We start from the raw sequence: 19738 nt of genomic DNA on the forward strand, positions 1-19738 counted from the left end.
CATGTGGTGGCTCAGCGGCAGGTGTGGGGGCCACAGCAGAGAGATTTGGCTTCCCTCCCCAGCTGGTGCTGTGGGGGAAAAGACGGTTACTCACCTGTAGTAACTGTTGTTCTTCGAGATGTGGAGGAGACAGGCATGCACTTCTGAAAAATGGAATGGAAATGTCCGGCGAGGCGGAGGTAAGCAGGCTCTGGCGAGACAGGAGTCCAGGATGGCCCCAATGAAGTCTATTCCCTGTGTGGGAATCAGAGTGGATTTTTCTATTGATCATCAGGCCTAGACACAGGAATAGGTCCGTGTCGATGCCCACATGGACTGGTAACTTGGGCTCGGTGGTCCCTCTGGAAACAATGGTAGGCCCGAAACCGGGGGTACCTTCTCTGTGGAGGAGAAATGGCGACGTGAAAATATGCGCCCTTCATATCGAGGACGGCGTACCAGTCTCTGGGATCCAAGGATAGGATGACGGTCCCCATGGGTACCATGCGGAACTTATCTGCATCGTGAACTTGTTGAGTCCCGCAGATCTAGGATAGGTCTGAGACCTCCCTTCGCCTAGGGGATTAGGTTTCGCCCTTAGGTACCTCCTGTATAGCTCCGATGAAGAGGAGCGTCCTAAGAGGGACGAGGATGGGTAGGCTTTTGCCCCATTGGTGGTCAAAAGGACCCTAATTTTGGCTCCTTTGGAGTCCGGATTGATAGCCACGACCGCGTAAGCGACGCCTGCTGGCAAAGTCCCGGCTTTGTCTAGGCGCAGGGTAAGAGCGGAGGCTGGGGACGGAAGGGTCGGCGCTGAAGCACCGGCGTGTGCATGCCGAGAGAGAGAGAGAGAGAGCAAAGTTGCCCTGCTGCCCTTTAGGTTCTGCAGCCTAGGGCCAGTGTTTTCAAAGAACAGGCCTGTGCCATTGAAGGGCAAGACCTGTATAGCGTGCCGCAGCTGTGAGGGAAGGCTCGACAGCTGGAGCCATGAAACGCGCCGCGTGGCAACGCCCGAGGCCAGAGTCATGGCAGCGGAGTCAGCTGCGTCCAACGAGGCCTGGAGGGAAGCTCTCTCCAGCTCCGTCCTTTGCTGCAGGAGGGCATCGAACTCTTGACGGGAGTTCCGAAGAAGCGACTCTGTAAATTTGCCCACTGCTACCCACAGTAGCGGATAAGCAGGGCTTGCTGGTTCGCTACACGAAGTTGCAGGGCCCCCTCCGGGTACGTCTTACAGCCCAGTAAGACCACACGCCCAGCCTCTTTGGATTTAGGGGCTGGTCGCATTTCCTCCTCTGGGGAGGAGGAAGAAGAAAGGCCAGGGAGAAGCGGGTCCTGTGTGGGCTCGAGCTCCTGGACGACCTCCTGATCCGGTGGGATCTGGGAGCCCGGTGCCGAACCGGGGGTTGCGCTGAACCGGTCGGACGGAGACGACTAATTGTCACCCCTGGCACCCAGAGCTCCGAGGGAACGGAGCGAGATGGGGTCACCGGTACGCCTCTGGCGTGGTAGTACACTCAAGGCGTCCAGAATGACCACTGATAGGTGTCCTGGAAGACTCTGGAGGGCACATTGGAAACAGAGTGCTACGCATATGAAGTGTCCGCACGGGACGACACTGATGCGTGGCTGGATGGCCCTGGAGGAGCTGAAAGCTCTTGGTAGAGTCTCCGTCTGCAACTGACGTCGCTTGGTAGACAGACCGGTACCAAGAACGGGACCCGCCACCGAAGCTGTGCCGGGCGGTCGACCGAGGGTGCGAGGCTCGAAGATCAGGAGTGGCTACGAGCGTCCCGGTGCCTGGGGCTTGATCGGTGCTGAGTGTCCCGGACCAGGGATCAGAATGCTGACCGGTGCCGCGAGCACTACCGGTACCAACATGGAGAACGGTGCTGAGACCTAGATCGGTGACGGGACCGAGAACATCTGCGGGATCGCGACCCTGAACGGTGCCGCTCTGCGGTGCCGAGGTAGGGTGGTTTGATCAAGGCAGGCTTGCCCATCGACCATGTAACCCCCACCGGCGGTGCCGGGGGTTGAGGCAGCACAGATGCTGTCGTTGCAAACAGTCCCCTCGCCGTGGACACTGTCTCCGGCGTGGAGGGAATAGTGAGCTCGACCCTAACTGGCACCACGGATGCAGCTTCATAGCGAGCTCGACCACGGCCCGTACCGGGGAGCGTTCCAGCACCGGACTCGACGGCTTTTGCCTGGCCAGAGTAAATGGTGCGGGCATGTCGGTGCCGCGGTAGAGATCGGTACCGGGCGATCCGACGGAGCAGAGCGCTCAGCTGCGGAGCAGGCGGCTCGGACGCAGCTTCAGGGCGAGCTCGACCACGGCCCGTACCGGGGAGCTTTCCGGCACCGGACTCGACGGCTCTTGCCTGGCCGGAGTTAACGGTGCGGACATTGACGGTGCCGCAGCAGACATCGGTGCCGGGCGGTCCCACTGAACATAGCGCTCGGCTGCGGAGCAGGCGGCTCGGACGCAGCATCGTAGCGAGCTCGACCACGGTCCGTACCGGGGAACTTACCAGCCCCGGACTCGACGGCTCTTGCCTGGCCGGAGCTAACGGTGTGGATACTGTCGGTGCCGCGGCAGACATCGGTGCCGGGCGATCCGACTGAGCATCGCACTCGGCTGCGGAGCAGGTGGCTCGGACACAGCTTCCGGGCGAGCTCGACCACGGTGCGTACCGGGGAGCTTTCTAGCACCTGACTCGACGGCTCTTACCTGGCTGGAGGTAACGGTGCGGATATTGTCGGTGCCGCGGCCGACATCGGTGCCGGGCGATCCGACGGATCATAGCGCTCGGCTGCGGAGCAGGCGGCTCAGACGCAGCTTCAGAGCGAGCTCGACCACGGTCCGTACCGGGGAGCTTTCCAGCACCGGACTCGACGGCTCTTACCTGGCCGGAGTGAAAGGTGCGGATAGTGTCGGTGCCGCGGCAGACATCGGTGCCGGGCGATCCGACAGAGCATAGCGCTCGGCTGCGGAGCAGGCGGCTCGGACGCAGCTTCAGAACGAGCTCGACCACGGTCCGTACCGGGGAGCTTTCCAGCACCGGACTCGACGGCTCTTGCCTGGCCGGAGTGAAAGGTGCGGATATTGTCGGTGCCGCGGCAGACATCGGTGCCGGGCGATCCGACTGAGCGTAGCGCTCGGCTGCGGAGCAGGCGGCTCGGACGCAGCTTCCGGGCGAGCTCGACCACGGTGCGTACCGGGGAGCTTTACAGCACCGGACTCGACGGCTCTTGCCTGGCCGGAGTAACTCTTCATCCTCCAGGACAGGGGTCCATGCCAAGGGTACGTCGGTAGCGACGGTGGTGCCGGGAGGCCTTGGCGGTACCGGCGATCCGCGCCGTGAAAACTCACTAGCGCTCGGCGCCGAGAGCGGAGGAGCAAGAGCTGCCTCCCTCAGGAGCTGTTTAAAACGAAAGCCCCGCTCCCCTTTGTTCACTGATTAAGGGCCTCACAAATGCGGCACTTATCTGTGAGGTAAGATCCCTCGAGGCACTGAGGAGAAGATCTCTTGTCGGCAGCGGCTCGTGGCCGGCCGAGCATTAGAAAACGCTGTGGACCGGGCATCGGACCCGGCACCGGGTGAGGGGAAGGGGATAAACCCCGACCCCTGTAAAATAAATACACTATACTATTCTACAAACAAACAGAGTTAACTACACTATAAACAGAACGAGAGAAAACTACGAGTAGCTAGGGAAGTGGAGGTCAGCTAAGCTGAGCTCCACTGTTCCAACGGCCGTCACGGGCGGAAAGAAGGAACTGAGGGGCGGATGGGTCGGCAGGGGTATATATCCTGCGCCATAGCGGCGCCACTCCAGGGGGCGCCCAGCCGACCCACCGAGTGTTGCTAGGGTAAAAATCTTCCGAAGAGCCGTGCACGCGCGGCGCGCACACCTAACTGGAATGCATAGGAGCAATCACTCGAAGAAGAACTAGGTGCAATCCCTGCCTGGAGCAGTCAGAAAAGAACGAGAGAAAGAGGCATTCAAACCAGGACCTGCGAGTCGCCAACAGATGTTAGATCCCTGCAGTGACCCAGCCTCACTCCCCACCCCCCCGATGCAAAACCATTCTCACAGGCAGGAAGTCTCTTCCTCCCCCACCCTGCCCCTTTCCCAGGTGCCTCACACACCGATCCGGGTGGAGAAGGACGACACCGGGGCCGACCGAGGCTCTGGATCGGGGAGCAGCGCGCTGCCAGGGCTCGTCAGGGCGGAGATGTAGGAGAAGGACTTGCGCAGGAAGCCCCAGCCGCGCCTCCCCTGCTCTGGGATGCCATCGGACCAGGCGCTGGAGGGACTTTCCATACTGTAATGGGAGAGAGATGGTGGTTCATGATCGTCAACCACTGGGCCTGGGGCTGGGGAGAGGCCCCTGGAGCTGTGCCAGAGCCCTTGGAGATGGGCAGGACATTAAAAGACCCAAAACTAAAAGAAAACAGAATTCAGAACCCCAAATTATTTTTCTAATTGGCCACAAAAAGCACCACCGCTCGGGGTCAGGGTCTACGGGCGTCCCGTTCCCGGCAGTGCAGCTGCAGGAGAAACGGTCTCTGAGGTCAGACTAGATGATCATAATGGTCCCTGCTGGCATTACCCTCTATGTATCTCTCTGGCCTGGGCTTCCCCGCACTTAGTTTTTTTGGGGTGCTCTGAGCAGGGCCTGGCCTGGGTACGTACACATCGGAGACCAGATCCGCCTCGGCTCGGGGCGAGAACCTGCCGCTGTCAGACGTGACGCAGTCCGAGGAGCTGCTCCGCTGAGTCTCGGCTACGATGGAGTTGAGCAAATCTTCCTCTGTTGAGCAGAGAGGGAGAGGATGGTGCTCAGTGAGACAGCTCTGCAGCCGGCGCAGGAGAGGAAAGGCAGGAGCACCTTGGGCTCAGTTCTAGCCTCACTGAGCTCAATGGCAAAACGCCCCTCGGTGTCAGCAGGAGCCAGGGCCATTCTGTCTATTGTAGCAGCAGAGGCATTTGTCACACTAACGCTGGACCACCACACTGTGAATCCTGGGCTGGAGAACGAGGCTGGCAGAGGGGGGCTGGGAGGAGGGAGTGAATGAGGGGAAGGATGGAAAGAAGAGTGGAGAGTTGTTTGGGATACCAGAGCGGGTGAGGCGGTGGCCACGGCTCTCTCTCCTGCTATCCTCAGAGTCCCCGAAGGAGAAGGACAGGGGGTCATCATCAGAGCTGGATGCGGACTCGATTCCCAGCTTCAGCAGGGCCTTCTTCCTCTTGAGGATCCGACTTTGGCTCACCAGGGGGTCCGAGTGCAGAAGATCTGGGTCATCGAAGATGCTGTCGCAGGAGGGCCAGCGTTTCGCGACCCTGCAGAACCAAAGGGGCGACACGCTCCTGAGCTCTGGTCCTAGTGCAAAGGACGTCCCTTCCTGGCTCGGACATTCAGAGCGCGACAGTTCTGTGTTTGGACAGGAACCGCCCTCCTGCCTGGCTGGTCGTTGGTAATGAATTTGCCATCTGCAGTCTAACCATCAGACAGCCTAGAAACATAGACCCTGTGTTCCTTGCATGGGGCTTGCATTTGTCACCTGTATCTTATGGGCCTGTGCAAATTCCTCAGTCCAGACATCAGCTGGAGAGGGATTATAGACCCTCTCCGCCCACAGAGAGATCTCCAAGGACTTGCCAAAGCTCTGAGGAGTCTCCACATCTTATCTGCCTTGAAGACTCCCCACCGCGCCCCTCCTTGATGCTATGCATTGCAGCCCCATCCTTCTGGCCAAGCCCTCTGCCACCCTGCTGGCTGGATTACTGCTATCAGGCCAAGACACTTCCCATGCAAGGGGCCAATCGCTCTGCTAGGTCACTATCTCAGCTCCCCCAGCGTGGGGCGCCAGGCACTGGAACGGTGACTCAAACCTACCTCTCGTAAAGAGCCTGACTGCTAAGCTGCACCAGCCATTCCAGTGCCACTCTGGGCCTGCACAGCCAGGGTTACTGTATCTGCCGGCTGCCAGCCCAACTGCAGATCCGTTAAAGCACAGAGGCTGAGCTCTCCCTCGATGTAAAGCTGACTTGGGGAGTCCTTCCGTGAATGGGATGTAGTCAGAGCTGCTGGGGTGCTAAGTTACAAATGCCTGAATGCAGGTTTTTCAACAATCTTCGGTTCAGAATATGATGGGTTAATTTTCTCCAGCAGCTGAGACCTGATTCTCTCTTGCCAGCATGGGAGCGTTACTAGGGCTGTTCTCTCGTCCCCATCTTGGAAGAAGGGAGAGGGTCACCCCATCAGTCCCCTGCCTGCATCTGCCTCTCTGCAGCCATTTCCCCCCTAAAGAACTGATTCAGAGTGGACACGAATCTCTTTCAATTAAGGGAACCACATCCCCTTGTCCAGCCCCCTTTGGTGTACCTTGCGTTGCCCACTTTGGTGAGATTCTCCTGGGTGGACTCTGGCCTCCTACTCCCAGGCGACTCCTGAAAAGAAAGGGATGCGGGGGGAGGGGTGCAGATGAACTATGAGGGGAGACAGAAGCCACATGGTCATCAGGACTCCTGGAGGGTGTCCCCTGGCACCCATTCTGCTTTAGAGCAAGATGGCTGTTTCCCTTTGGCTTCCAGCCCCCTATGAAGCCCTTTATATAAATGACCATTGCCCTTTAGAGAACACACCCTTCCTTGCAGCCAACCAAAGAGAAGATCCCAATAACAGAGAGAGAGGGTGCAGCTGAGATTGCACCCCATTTTACTCTAGTCCAGCAACGAAAGGGTTAAGAAAAGCCTTCAGGATGAAGTGGGAGGGGCTCTCCCTTCTGTGAGGGACCTGCCTCTGGTAGCTGGAGACACTGGGTCTGCCCCCACTGGACCAGCGAGGGTGGTCTCTGAAAGCAGAGGGGTCAGGGATGAGGGCTCTGCAGGGAGAGTTAAGGAGTCAACAACTCAGACGTAGGTTAGGGGTTTGTTACAGGAGTGGGTCTGTGGCCTGCATTGTGCAGAAGGTCGGACTAGATGATCATAATGGTCCCTTCTGACCTTAAAGTCTATGAGTCTGCTCTACTCAGCAGGTAGGATGAATGGTGCTGGCCTCCAGAGAGCGAGCAAACCCGCCCCACCTGCAAACCAGGGAGTCCTGACTCCTGGCTCGATCACCCTTTGCTGGGAGCTCAGTTTTCAGAGAAGTTGTCTTTTCCAAAGCCCAGGGGCAGTGGTGTGTGTCTAGAAATACAGCGCTCACCTGGGAGGGCAGCGAGACAGAGACAGACATGTAGCCCCTCACCTCCCAGGGCCTTTTCTTCACAGGCCCCCAAAAGATGCCCACAGAATGGCCTTTCACTTACACCACTGACAGAGCTCCCGTCCATGATGGACTCCATCCCCCCTGGGATAGACAGGAAGGAGGAGCTGCTCAGGTCAGCGTGCTCCAGGCACACATCCATCTCCACAGTCTGAGAGTCCTGCACAGGTGGGTCGGGGTCTTCCACAACCACCTGTCAGAAACAGAGGAACGAGGAGTGCTCCCTGCCCGGAGGCTGTGACCGAGGCCGCGTCTAGAACCAGGTTCCAACCCGGTCCCTTTGCGCTGGTGCATTGCCCTTCCCGGAAGACCCTGATGTGTGTTAGAATCTGGCATATGCAGAGGCTAGTGTGTGCCCAGGTGTCGGTGAGCACATGCAAAGCAGCACGTGCACAAATAGAGGCAGGGGTCTGACAGCTGGACCCTAAGCGTTACTATTGCAATTTCAGTTTGGCATCAAGAAAATTCACCTAATAGACAGACAACTGTCTAGTGGACTGTGCACTGAACTGGGACACGGGAGACCTGGTTCTATTTCTGACTCTGCCACTGACCTGCTAGGTGACCTTGGGCAAATCCCTGCCTCTCCTCGTGCCTCAGTTTCCCCATCCGTAAAATCTGGAGAATGATACTGGCTTGCTTTGTAAAGTGCTTTGAAAGCTAGTGATGAAAAGTGCTGTATAAGCGCTAGGTCCTGTCATTACTCCCTAACTGAGCCTCTGGAAGTCAGATCGTGTGGAAGAGCTTGGTAGCTGTGTGTGCTCATGGCAGAATTTCTTCTGCATAATTTCCAGTTCTCCTATTATTATACTCAGATTGTAAGTTCTTTGAGGCAGGGGCTGTCTTTTTGTTCTGTGTTTGGACAAGGTCTAGCACAATCGAGTCCTGGTCCAAGACAGGCTCTTAGATACAGTACAAATAATAATAATAATAATTATTATTATTATTATTATTATTAATGATAATATTATAATCCTGTTCTAAAAACTGCCCTAGGTGCTTATATGTAAATCTGGTCACCAGTTCTGAAATTCTTAATTTTTACAAAGGTTTTTTTTTAATCAAATTTTGAATTTCTACAAAAAACAGACACATTTTTGCAAAAATCACACCCGATTTTTTGACCAACTCTAATTTTCCACTATCTTTGGCTGTATATTTTAGCCTTGTCTTCTCACCGTGTCTGTAAAATAAGATGGCAACATTTCAGAGAGCATCCTTGAAACGATTACATGGATTTTGTGCCGGTGAAAAGGGATCTGACTGACAACCCTGGACACTGGTGGGTATTGTAAATATTTATGCACAAAATGGGCACTGCAGAGGCAGTGACAACGCAAGGTCCTTCATTCTGATCATGCCAAAGTTCCCGCCCCTTAGGGTGGGAACAGATGTCCGGACCTTGGTGGGGTTGTCGCAGCAGGTTCAGCGGGTGATGTAGCTGGGGGGAGGATGTTGTGCGTGGAGGGTAACTACTGCAGTACCTTACTGCGAGTTTTCCTGAAGATGAAGGTGAAGAGAAGCTGTATCGGGAAGACCACCACAGCCACGACCATCCCCACAGCAACGCTCTCTGCTGTCACTGAAACCTGGCTTCCCAAGGGAACACTACGGGAGAGAAACAAAGCCAGAGGACAATGTGGTGACTCGAAGAGTCCTGTGTTAATAGGGAGTGGTTCCAGGACACTGAGACATTCATACTGCGTAGGGGCCTACATTTTGCACAGACCCTCTGGGAGCAGAGCCATCACACAAAGACTGAGGATCTATGAGGAAAGGTTAAAAAAAACTGGGCATGCTTAGTCGTGAGAAAAGAAGACTGAGGGGACCTGAAAAGCTTGAAATATGTGAAGGGCTGTTCTAAAGAGAACAGGGATCAATTGTTCTCAATGTCCAAGAAGGCAGAACAAGTAGTAAAGGGCTTAATCTGCAGCAAGGGCAGTTTAGGTTAGATATTAGAAAAAGCTTTCTAATTCTGAGTAGTTACGTTCTGGAATAAGTTTCCAAGGGAGGTTGTGGAATCCCATCACTGGAGGTTAAGAACAGGTTGGACAAACACCTGTCAGGGATGGTTTGGGTTTACTTGGTCCTGCCTCAGCACAGGGGGCTGGATTAGATGACCTCTCGAGGTCCCTTCCAGCCCTACAGTTCCATGAGTCTAAAGCATCAGATACTTCCCTCAGCACCCATATCACCATTCAAGCTGGGATTTTCAAAGGAGCTTAAGGGAGCTAAGACATCCAAATCTCATTGCGATCTAGTGGTATTTAGGTGCCTAACTCCCTTGAAATCATTTGAAAATCCCAGCTCCAGTGGCTTTTCCTTCCCTCACTCACTACTTTCCATCCCTCCCTCCCTCCATCTCTTTCTCTGTCTACTTGCATGAAACCCTCCTGTAAGAGACAGAGATGCAGGGGGACCCACCTGTAGCCCTCAACTCCGATGGCTCCATACCAGAGCACACATATGGCCAGGAAGAGGGACACAGCAAGCACGCAGCAGGTAATCCTCTGCACCCGGGTGAAGCGGCTGTGGGGAGAGCGGCCCCAGACGGAGAGCCACACGTGCCAATCAGAAAAGCCAAGACGCAGCTGGGCAGGGAAAACTCGAGAGAAGCATCTCAGCTCCTGTGGGCCTGGAAGCGGCATAATGCAAATGATCAGCAATCCCTTCTCTTCCTCCTTGGGGATTCTATCCCCAATCTCCTTCCCCTCCTCCGGGCATATCCCTCTAGCTGTCACCTCTGCCATCACCAACACCTTCCTTCTCGCTTGATCACCACCATGAGTTCTTTCCCTCTTGTCTTCTCCGGTGTCTCCATCGCCACCACCACTTAGAGAACTCCTCCCAGTTAGAATGGGCACCAGCGGCACTCGCGCTATCAAAGATACCTTCACACCTTGCCCACTGCCACCCTTCCTAGTGTCCTCACACCCGTCTCCATTGTCCACCAAGATCACATTCAGCGTGTGGCCTGGTGGACAGGGCCTTGGACTGGGAGTCAGGAGATTCCCTGCTGACCGGCTGTGCAACCCTGGACATGTCATTTCCCCTCCGTGTGCCTCCAATTCCCCTCCCACCCTGGGTTTGCCTCATCTATTTACATTGTTAGATCTTTAGGCCAGGGACTGTCACGTACTATGTGTTTCTGCAGCATCAAGCACAGTGGCTCCTGAGCTGGGTCAGGCCCTCCTGGTGTTCCTGCAGTAATAATGCTAAGGGAAGCTTTGGATTGTCTTTAGAAAATGTCCCCTGGGGACAACACTCACATGCAGCCAGGACTTCCTTTTCAACCAGTCCTTCGTTTTGCTCATTTTCCACTGACAGCCAGTCGTCCACCAGGAAGAAATACATATGGTCTGTCTGTCTGTCCCAGACAATGACATGCTGCAGGTACCAGGAAGGGTCCAGCCCTGGGGACACAGAGGAGGAGAGAATGACGCACCTGCGTTTCTAATGACCGCCTCCCCAGTACAGTTCCTAATGGATTTACATCCTTGCTGCTCACTTCTCTGCTCAGTCGGCCTCTGATGGAGGGGAGAACTCTAGCCTCCATCCCATTCTCACCTGAGGCAGGAGTCCATGGCCATCTTGTTACAATATGTGCTTTGCAAAGGGCCCGAATCCAGGAGCTAAGGAGCTGATTAGTTCTCAGGATGGATGTCCAGAGGCTAACCTACTTTATGTGAGCTATTGAGTTCCTCTTGCTCAGAAGTGCTTGGAAACTTAGTTTGCGAGTTCTTTGGAGCAGCAACTGCATCTCACCCGATATGTGTGGGACAGCAGCTAGTGCACTGTGGATGCTACTATCATGCAGATATAGAATGACGGTAACAGTACATGGATATGTTGTTGTAATTAACGTTCTAGCTTGCAACTATCTTTTATTGGGACTGAGCCAAATCTGTGGCTGTAGAACTGCTGGTGAGGGATGGGCTGGCTTATAAATTAGTAAGACCACTGCTGCCTTTGATCTCTCACCCTTCTGTGTGTGTCATTAAAGTGAAGCGTTTAGCTCTAAAATGCATGTACCAGACGATTCCTCATGATGCGCATCGTGCAGGCCACAACCCGGGAAGAGAAAGCGTGAGGGAGTTAAACACAAAAACGTGTCCTGATGCTATGGGTCAGCTCCAAGGCACAAAATCGGGGTAACTCAAGGCTAAAGCTAATCACTGTTCACAATTCCCCCGATCTGCACATGGCTTGCAAAGAACGGAGAACCGGGGGCGCCTCTTTATACCAGGCGCTGTTAAATTATAGGTGCAGAGAGAGAAATTAAGGATAGGATTTCAGCTTTACCTCTGAATTGCCTGGCTTCAGTTTAAAGGAAACTTTACTGGGTCGGCCCCTCAGCTGGTGGAAATCAGCACAGCGCCCCTGAAGTCATTAGAACTACACTGATTTACACTAGCTGAGGCTCTGGCCCCTTATAGTTGGGGTGGCCAAGATTTTTAGCAGTGACTTGAGATTTGGGGCACCCAACTGGAGACTCCTTAAGGCAGGTGCTCAGCGCTTCCAAACGTCAGGCTCATTTAAGGGCACCCCAAATCTCTAGGCACTTGGGGAAAATGGTGCCCTGGGACATAAAGGCTAGTCTGCAAATTAACAGAGTTAATCACTACTAATGAAACGGTAACGACACATAAAGCAGCTACGTGTCCCATTGGCCCCAGAACACGCCAGCTCCTGATCAAGAGCAGCACAGAGTTTATGCGGAGAAATCCATGGCCGGGGTGTGCGCTGCACCTGAAGTCCTACGCCAGCACGCAGGGTGCTCCTGCAGCAAGCCTGTCTCACCCATGCAGTGAGTGCATCACACCTGTGTGCTGGAGCTGTGATGCGGCAGAAGCACAGGAAGCAACTTGTCAGCCAACGATCTAGATTTTCCTTATAGAAACAACCCCTGTGCTGTGTGCCATACCAGTGTTGTCATGCCAGATGCGGATCTTCCAGATCTCTCCCAGGTTTGCATCGGTCTCCACCTGGAAAATATCCTGGCTGTTTCTCTGGAAGGCCCAGCCCTTGTCCAGGTGGCGAGAGCCACTTTTGTTCAGCCCATATAAGCTGATCCCTACGTGTGCAGTTGTACCTAGAAGAGACGTGTAACATGATCACTGACGCTGTGTCTATTGTCCCCAGCAGAATTCACCAGGCTTGTGCCCCCACAACCCAACTCGGCTGCCAATGGCTGACACAACAGATGTTTCAGCCTTTAAGTGCACACCATTGGATGCCTCCAGAAGTGATGCTGAAGATGGGATGGGAGAGGGGCGTTGGTCTAGCTGCCTGAAAGAGGAGCAAACTCGAACCGGCATTGGGGAAATGTATCGTTTCCAAATTCATTCTACCCTGGGCATCCCCTTTCCTTTCTATCCCCCTACGGGCACCACACACAGCTCCACCAACGAACCCTGCCCTGGCTCCAGAGACAGCCCACCGCTCCTGGGGCGAGGGAGGAATTCATGCTGCAGGTCCATTCTGTTCTGGGCTTTTCACACACACAGCTCCATCAAGAGACCGATGCCACTGGGCTGGAACGATGGAGCATGCAGAGCAACCCCTGCTCTCCAGACGCTTTCTAGGTCAGGGTCTCCTGCCCCGGGGTTCACGTAACTCCTCCCAACCCCCTGCAACCTGGCCCTTGATGGGAGCGGAATGGGCTGCCAGCTCTCGCCCGCCACTCTACCTGATCCTCTTTTCCAGCCAGTCTTCACCATTACCCAGTACTTGTACCGTCCGGGCTGGCCGCAGCGAGGGATGATGCCCACCCGGGTGATGTCAATGTCGTCCAGCTTGTGGGCGATCAGCACCATCCCCAGGTAGATGGCGAAGAGCACGCAGCAGGTAATCACCACCAGCGGAGCCTGCCTGGTGCGTTTGCTCTGAAACCCCAACACAGGCGAGGGTAGAAGCAGGCGGAGGGGGGCTCCACCGGGCGCTACCCACCCATCCACCCGATGAGACGCAAGGGGCAGGAAGCGTCAGTGCCACCCTCGTTGTCATTACAGCAAATCCGACGTGCCCATCATCCTGGCATCTGGGCACCCGAATGTCTTCCGATTCATTAATGAATGGAGCAGCTGCGGATCCTCCCTCCCTGTTAGAGGGAGATCTGGTATGCTGGGAGCACTAAAAGGAAAACAACCCCAAAGGACCAGGAGGGAATATTTCCTCCAAGTTCCTACCTTTGACCACGAGAGAGCGGCTCATTCTACTTGGAAACAGAAGCTCCTGGGGGGAGGGATAGCTCAGTGGTTTGAGCATTGGCCTGCTAAACCCAGGGTTGTGAGTTCAATGCTTGAGGGGGCCATTTAACGATTTGGGGCAAAAATCTGTCTGGGGATTTGTCCTGCTTTGAGCAGGGGGTTGGACTAGATAACCTCCTGAGGTCTCTTCCAACCCTGATAGTCTATGATTCTATGGGGCAGTGGGGAACTCTGACCCTAAAACACTACCCCAGATCAGGCGCCCAGACAGATCTGGTAATGCACCTCTCTGCAGGTGATGTGATCAAATAGGAGACTCGTTATTCCCCAACAGACCAAACTGACTTTGAACCTGAACCTGGTGGCAATAGAACTGGTCTTTATCTTCAGTCCTGGGGGGCGAAAATGGTAGACCTAGCCAGGATCCAGCCACTGGTCAAGGGGTCTTGCTTTCCCTTCATCATCTCCCCACTCCCTCTCTTTGGTGTGGAAATTCACCAGGGTGTGGGCATCACAGCCAAAGACCTGTTATGCACCATTTAAGTCTCCCTGAAGCCTTCACATCAGGGCATACGTGGGCTCAGGTGGTGTCTAGTCCCCTCTGCACAGGGGAGAATTTCACCCCGCTACACACACTAGTTCTAGACCCAGGCGAGCCGGGTCCTTCTGCGCTGGGAGTGAGCAGACAGTTACGGGACAGCACGCTCAATAAGGCTCAATTGATCATCGAGTGCAGTGTGGAGACCAGGCTTCCTGCTTCTACAGCCCGACTCCTGCCGCTGGCTCTTCGCACAGGGAGCCCCCACTGCCTTGGAAGGGCGTTCTGCAGGCAGAGGGTCTCAGGCTGCTGCTAATGCAATCGCTGGTCCGCGTGTGTTACATGCGCCCCACCATAGCCACAGAGGATAGGAGCTGTGACAGCCCCAGCCTGGCTCATCAGCTCAAGCTGCAGCAGTGCAGCTTTAGCTCTGGAGGTCCCTCGGTGTTGGCCAAGATGCCAGCTGTCCCCACTACACTGACAGGGACAGTAACCAGCCATCTCCTCCTTGCACGCCCAGACGGCCAGGCCCGGCTTACCGGGGGCAGGAAGAGGATGCTGTGAGGAGGCACGAAGAGACTGGCTCCGAAGACAGTGAGATGTTCTGTCAGGCACACAATCTCCTTCCGGCTGGTGGCGGCCGTTGGCCTCAGGCCTTCTGTGCTCCACTGCATGCTGGGGAAGTGGAAGTACTGGCAGAGGCTGGCAAAGACCGTGACGGCGGCGCTGACGGGCGTCTTGGAGAAGCGGTTGGTTATGTTGACGTGATAGTCTCGGAGCGTCCCATTGAAGCTGTGGCTGGAAGGGAGAGGGGACAGCACAGGGATGAGCTTACGGTTCAGTAGCACCACTCAACACAAAGGATGCCAGCGCCTCCCTTACAGACTTTACACACCACTGAAGTGCAGCCCCCGCTGGGGTGGGGTGCAGCCACTGTTTAGCATGACAGATACACAGTTTAGGACAGGAAGTGAAGGGCAGCGTATCTAACGCAAACTGCAGGAGGAAGGTGGCACAACGTAGATCTCCAGGGTGGGGTTCGGCCAGGACACTGGGCTACGATCAGGCAAGTCTCTCAAGCAGGGCTGGCCCCACCATACTCCATGTGTGGGGCTGCAGGGGGTCCCACACCGACCCCATGCTATGATCACGCTTTCCCTGCCTGCTGTGCCTGTGAGCTCCCCAGCCTGCTGGCCTGGCTAGCAAACGTTAACACAGGGATCCAACCTTCTGACTCCCATCCTGCATCTCCAAACCCCAAGTGAAAAGCCCCCGATCCAGCTAGGGTGACCAGAGAGCAAATGTGAAAAATCAGGACAGGGGGTGGGGGGTAATAGGAGCCTATATAAGAAAAAGACCCCAAAATTGGGACTGTCCCTATAAAATCGGGACATCTGGTCACCCTAGATCCAGCTGCCAGGCTCCCCCAGCCCTGCCCAACGGCTGCACTCTGATCTCTTCCAAGCCCTGCTGATGTCTCCCTGCAGTAATGCCAGGCACCCTGACCACACCCCAAATGTACCACACTTGGGCATCTGCCTTCCCCCCAACCCCACACCTGACTTTGCACAGGGCCCCTTAAACCCCGGCCGTCCTCAAGCTCCACAAAGCCAGTGAAAAGGGGCGCACCGTGCAACCCCAGCAAAGCGACATCACAGCTGTGTGCACTTAGGATGTTGCCCTGGAGTGGTTAAGAACTACAGATCTTCCCCTCTCCCCTAGCTCCCAAATACCCTGCTAATCCTTCCCGGAGAGGAAAGATCTCCAGTGAAGCAGTCTCTTTTCGCACAGGGAATGGATTTTCTTTGCTGCCCTTGCCTGGGTCACTGCACCCCCTGTGCTCATCCCCTTGATGCTGTGTTGGCGAGGCACTGCAGGAGTCAGCTGTTCCTCACTGACACCCATTATTCCCCCTCCCACCCATAAGGCAAGTGGAGCCCTCAACCCCCAGGGAGCAATGCTGCAGGAAGGAACCTGCAAATCCCAGCACTGTGGGCGAATGGACACTCACGGAGATGAAAGCAAGATGGTGACCTCCCTGCTGCTGCCTCCTTGCAGGCTGTCAAAGATCATTTCTTCCTTCCAGGCGTAGTGGAACTCATTGGGAGCCGGAGCGTAGTGCCCGTAGAAATGGATCGAGGGCTCTCTCTCCTGGCTAGGGTCGAAACCTGTAAGGAGATGGACAGTCACTTCCAGTTTGCAACATTCAGCCAGGTCTGGCACTTATTTACCTGGGCATGGGAATCTGTGCTTTGGAAGGGCACAGCAGCAAGGAAGGGGATCTGATCCGGAAGGGTCACTTCCTTCACCCGGATGAGAATCGGGGGTTTGTGGTGCGGAGAAAGCAGTGAACTGAGCTGCCTGCGAGTCACCAAACCCATGTCACTTGTAGCCTCCATTTGCACTCCGGCATGCACCAGAGGGTGTGCGCGTACATGAACAGGGGTACCCCTGCCCCCTGCTGATGGAATCAGGCTTGTTCCAGGGTTTGTGGCTATGTCGCCCCCTAGTGGCTGGCCTACAAACGGGATCTATGAGACCTAAAGGGCAGCTCATGGAGCGTCTCTGGCGATCCCTGTTATCCCTCACACCACAGCTGAGGGTCATGGTCTCTCTACACAAGAGGGCGAGGAAACCCCAGTGCTAATCCGCATCAAACCGTCTCCCACAAGCTGGGCAAAGCTCTGCCCATCTCAGACCATGAGCAGCTCCGTCTCCTGCTAACGACTCACCCTCCTGCACGGTGATGCCAACGCGGATGTGCACCCCCTCGGCACGGCTCCCTGCCAAGGCCCTCACTGTGAAGTTGACCGATTCCCCAGGAGGGAGGAGGATGAGTGTCGGAGGGGAGCTCCGCTGCTCCTGCTGCCCCGTCGGCAGCCTCAGCCCGATAGCCCTCTCCCCGGACAGGTTGGAGACTGGGATGGGCGCCCCTCCGGGAGTGGTGAACTCCAGCAGCGCCAGGCGGGTGGAGATGGAGGAGTCGGCGTAGTAGTTGAATGGGAAGGGGTTGACGGAGATGTCCATGAGCACCTGCACCACCTCCTGGCTCCCCGCCAGCTGCCCGGCCACCGCGCTGGGCACGGAGAAGAGACACCGCTCAGAGGGCGCCAGGCACAGCAGGTTGGGGGAGTTAGCCCTCTTGCCCTGCGTGCGGATCTCCGAGACAGACAGCAACAAGGTCTCCTCATTCAGGACCCGGGACCTCATCAGGGACTTCATCAGGGCCCGGGTGAGGTTGAAGGCGGTCAAGGCCGTGCTGAGACCAGGGGCCCCAGACAGAGGCGGGTGGGGAGCTGTGTCCAGTGCTGATAACGTGCTCCCTGGGAAAGATTTCACACCCCTCGGTTAGAGTCCTGCTGCTTCCCCCGTTCCTGTCCTCACATCTCCCTTCATTAGGCAACAGCCCCACCAGGAGCACCGAGCCCCTTAGTGTCAGACTTCACCTCAGGCCTGGCAAGGCTGCTGAGAGCGACAGTCCGGGGAGCAGAAGGCTGCTGTGTTCTCTGCAGCACCCAAGCTCACCCAGCCGGACTGGGGCACGTAGAGTTGAGCTGCTACTGGCTGCCGAGTCAGAGAGCTGCCCAAGACACTGGGGGAGTTGGTGGCAAGAGGGCAGAGGCATGGATTGCAGCTCCCAGGGACACGGCCCTGCTGCCTCCCACACCCCAGTCCCACCCTATCACACTGGGGTGGCTCATTGCTTACCCAGAATCCCCAGGATGCTGTTGCCGGCAGAGGTGGGTGTCTCGTGACCCTCCTCTGTCTCCGAGCTGATGACTTCGATCATTCTCTGGGCTGCTGCCAAGGTCCTGGCCTGGCTTTCGAGGCTGAGCTCTGCTGGGAATGCCTGAGGATGGGAAAGGGGGGCCCCCGGGTCACACTCCAGCAGATCTGTCCTACCTGCCTCAGCCTTTCCCACCTCACTCTCCCCGCCTCACGGCTGTATCCCGCAGACTTTGCTCTCCCTTGACTCCCACTCTCGGTCACCGCCACAGCCAGCCGAGACTTGCCAACCTCCCCACTCCACTCCTCCCGTCTTCCGTCTAATCCGGGGCAGCATTGAGAGAGAGTGCCCCTCCCTGTCCCTATAACCCTTCCCAGCCCCCACCTCCCCCCCGCACCAGGGCGCCCACAGGACGTGAGCACGTCTCTGTCTCCTAGGCCTCTCTCCACTGACCCAGGCAGCAGGAGCCATCACCGCATACTCTCTTGTCCCACTTCTCCTGCCCCCTGCTCTATCACCCCAGTGGGAGGCGTTTGGGGGGCACTGGGCTCCCAGATTCCCTCTCGGCCCATTCCTTAGGCAACTGTCCCAGAGGAGGCCCCGTCCCCACACCAAAGAGCCCCACAGCCTGGGGGATTTGCGAGCACAGGGCATGGGGGGGGATCAAAGGGGCGATTCACACCCACCCAAAGGGGCAGGTTTTCAGTCTGGTGCATGGGACAATGGAGGCAGACCGCGAGGAAAGGGAGGGCTCTTCGGAATGACAAGATGGGGCTTTCTTCAAAGCAAGGAGCCTGTCTGCCACCATGGGAGTGACAGGCCAGGGGAAACGAGGTAAGAGCCAGGTCCTACCACACACTGCTGCAGCGCTGCGCTCAGCTGGGCAACCTCCTTCACGCTGGAGATATTGAGGGAGGCCAGGGCTGCGGTGACGTTGCTGCGGATGGAGATCCGGTCCCTCAGCTCCTCCTCATTGCCCTGGCTGCCCGAGTTCTGGTGCACACACACACACACATACACGAGCGCTCGTGAGCGAGGCACTTCTGCTGGGAGAGGGGGTGGGCGCGTGCAGGCACGTTCACGTGCGCGTGTTGGTACACACATGCAAAGGTCAAGGATGTAGGGGTGTGTGTGCGCACGTGTCAGGGAAGAAGGGGCTACCGCAGCTGAGCCCTTACCTGATTCAGCACCGTGATGAGGGCCAGGGAGTATGGGATCACCTCCTGGGGGTTGCCCTGCTGGACCACACCCCACAGTTCTGATTGGCTCTTGTTCTTCAGCCAGCTGGTGACAGTCGGGAAGCCCGCCGGGAGCACCGGCATGGCGAGGGTCAGGGTCCTGGAAGGAAGGAATTAAAGTTATCTCAGCCAGGTCTAAGGGCTTCATTCCTCCCAGCAGCCGGGGACAGTGGGAGCTTTGGACCCATCACTGGAGCCACATTCGAATTCGAAGCATAGTCCAAAGACACCTTTGGTTGCCTCTCTTATTGTTCAGCTTCCAGGACGCACGCATGTGCCAAACACCGGCCAGGCTCATCTCCTCGTGCATGCCCATCCTGGATCTGCCCATGCTCACCGATTCAGGGCCAGGGTCTTTGCTCCCTGTGAGTCTTCCAGCTCCACCAGGACGTTGACAGTGGTGCGGCTGCCGCCCGTGGCCGCAGGGAGGAAGGTGCTGAAGGAAGATTTGATCCCTCGGTAGAGGCAGAAGTGCTGGCAGTGCCTGCCGTCTGGGGAACACCGTTCAGCAATCAGGGTGTAAATCAGCTGCACCGGGCTGCTGTCTTCATCCACCCAGCCTGAGAGAACAGGGAACGGAGACATGGACGGAGGGAGAGCGAGTGTGACTTAGGTGGGAGTCCAGAACACGGGCACCCACCCAGTCACTGCCTCTTGAGCATCTTCAGGCCATGGTTGCATGTGCAACCTGCCAAATCACCCGGCCCGCAACCCAACTGATTCCTCCCTCCTCTCTTGGCAGGACTCAGCCTCAGGCCTCCCTGGTGGTTC

At 56.4% G+C, this 19738-nt stretch overlaps 1 protein-coding gene across 4 annotated transcripts in view; it reads right to left on the reverse strand.

The window, feature by feature from the left end:
- Positions 1-19738, reverse strand: part of LOC123345453 (polycystin-1-like) — a 66732-nt gene that overhangs the window by 15206 nt on the left and 31788 nt on the right. For all 4 annotated transcript variants that reach the window (XM_044982350.1, XM_044982351.1, XM_044982349.1 and 1 more), the window contains 17 exons: positions 19305-19527; positions 18908-19067; positions 18582-18722; positions 17711-17852; positions 16735-17325; positions 16014-16170; positions 14542-14800; positions 12945-13140; positions 12180-12347; positions 10525-10668; positions 9680-9890; positions 8740-8863; positions 7299-7448; positions 6374-6438; positions 5105-5328; positions 4681-4798; positions 4134-4309 (listed from right to left, as the gene is read on the reverse strand). In XM_044982350.1, coding sequence (XP_044838285.1) covers positions 4134-4309; positions 4681-4798; positions 5105-5328; positions 6374-6438; positions 7299-7448; positions 8740-8863; positions 9680-9890; positions 10525-10668; positions 12180-12347; positions 12945-13140; positions 14542-14800; positions 16014-16170; positions 16735-17325; positions 17711-17852; positions 18582-18722; positions 18908-19067; positions 19305-19527 — 3249 coding nt within the window. The remainder of the gene's footprint in view (positions 1-4133; positions 4310-4680; positions 4799-5104; positions 5329-6373; positions 6439-7298; positions 7449-8739; positions 8864-9679; positions 9891-10524; positions 10669-12179; positions 12348-12944; positions 13141-14541; positions 14801-16013; positions 16171-16734; positions 17326-17710; positions 17853-18581; positions 18723-18907; positions 19068-19304; positions 19528-19738) is intronic.

This window comes from Mauremys mutica, chromosome 12, assembly GCF_020497125.1.
Source record: "Mauremys mutica isolate MM-2020 ecotype Southern chromosome 12, ASM2049712v1, whole genome shotgun sequence".
NCBI lineage: Eukaryota > Metazoa > Chordata > Testudines > Geoemydidae > Mauremys > Mauremys mutica.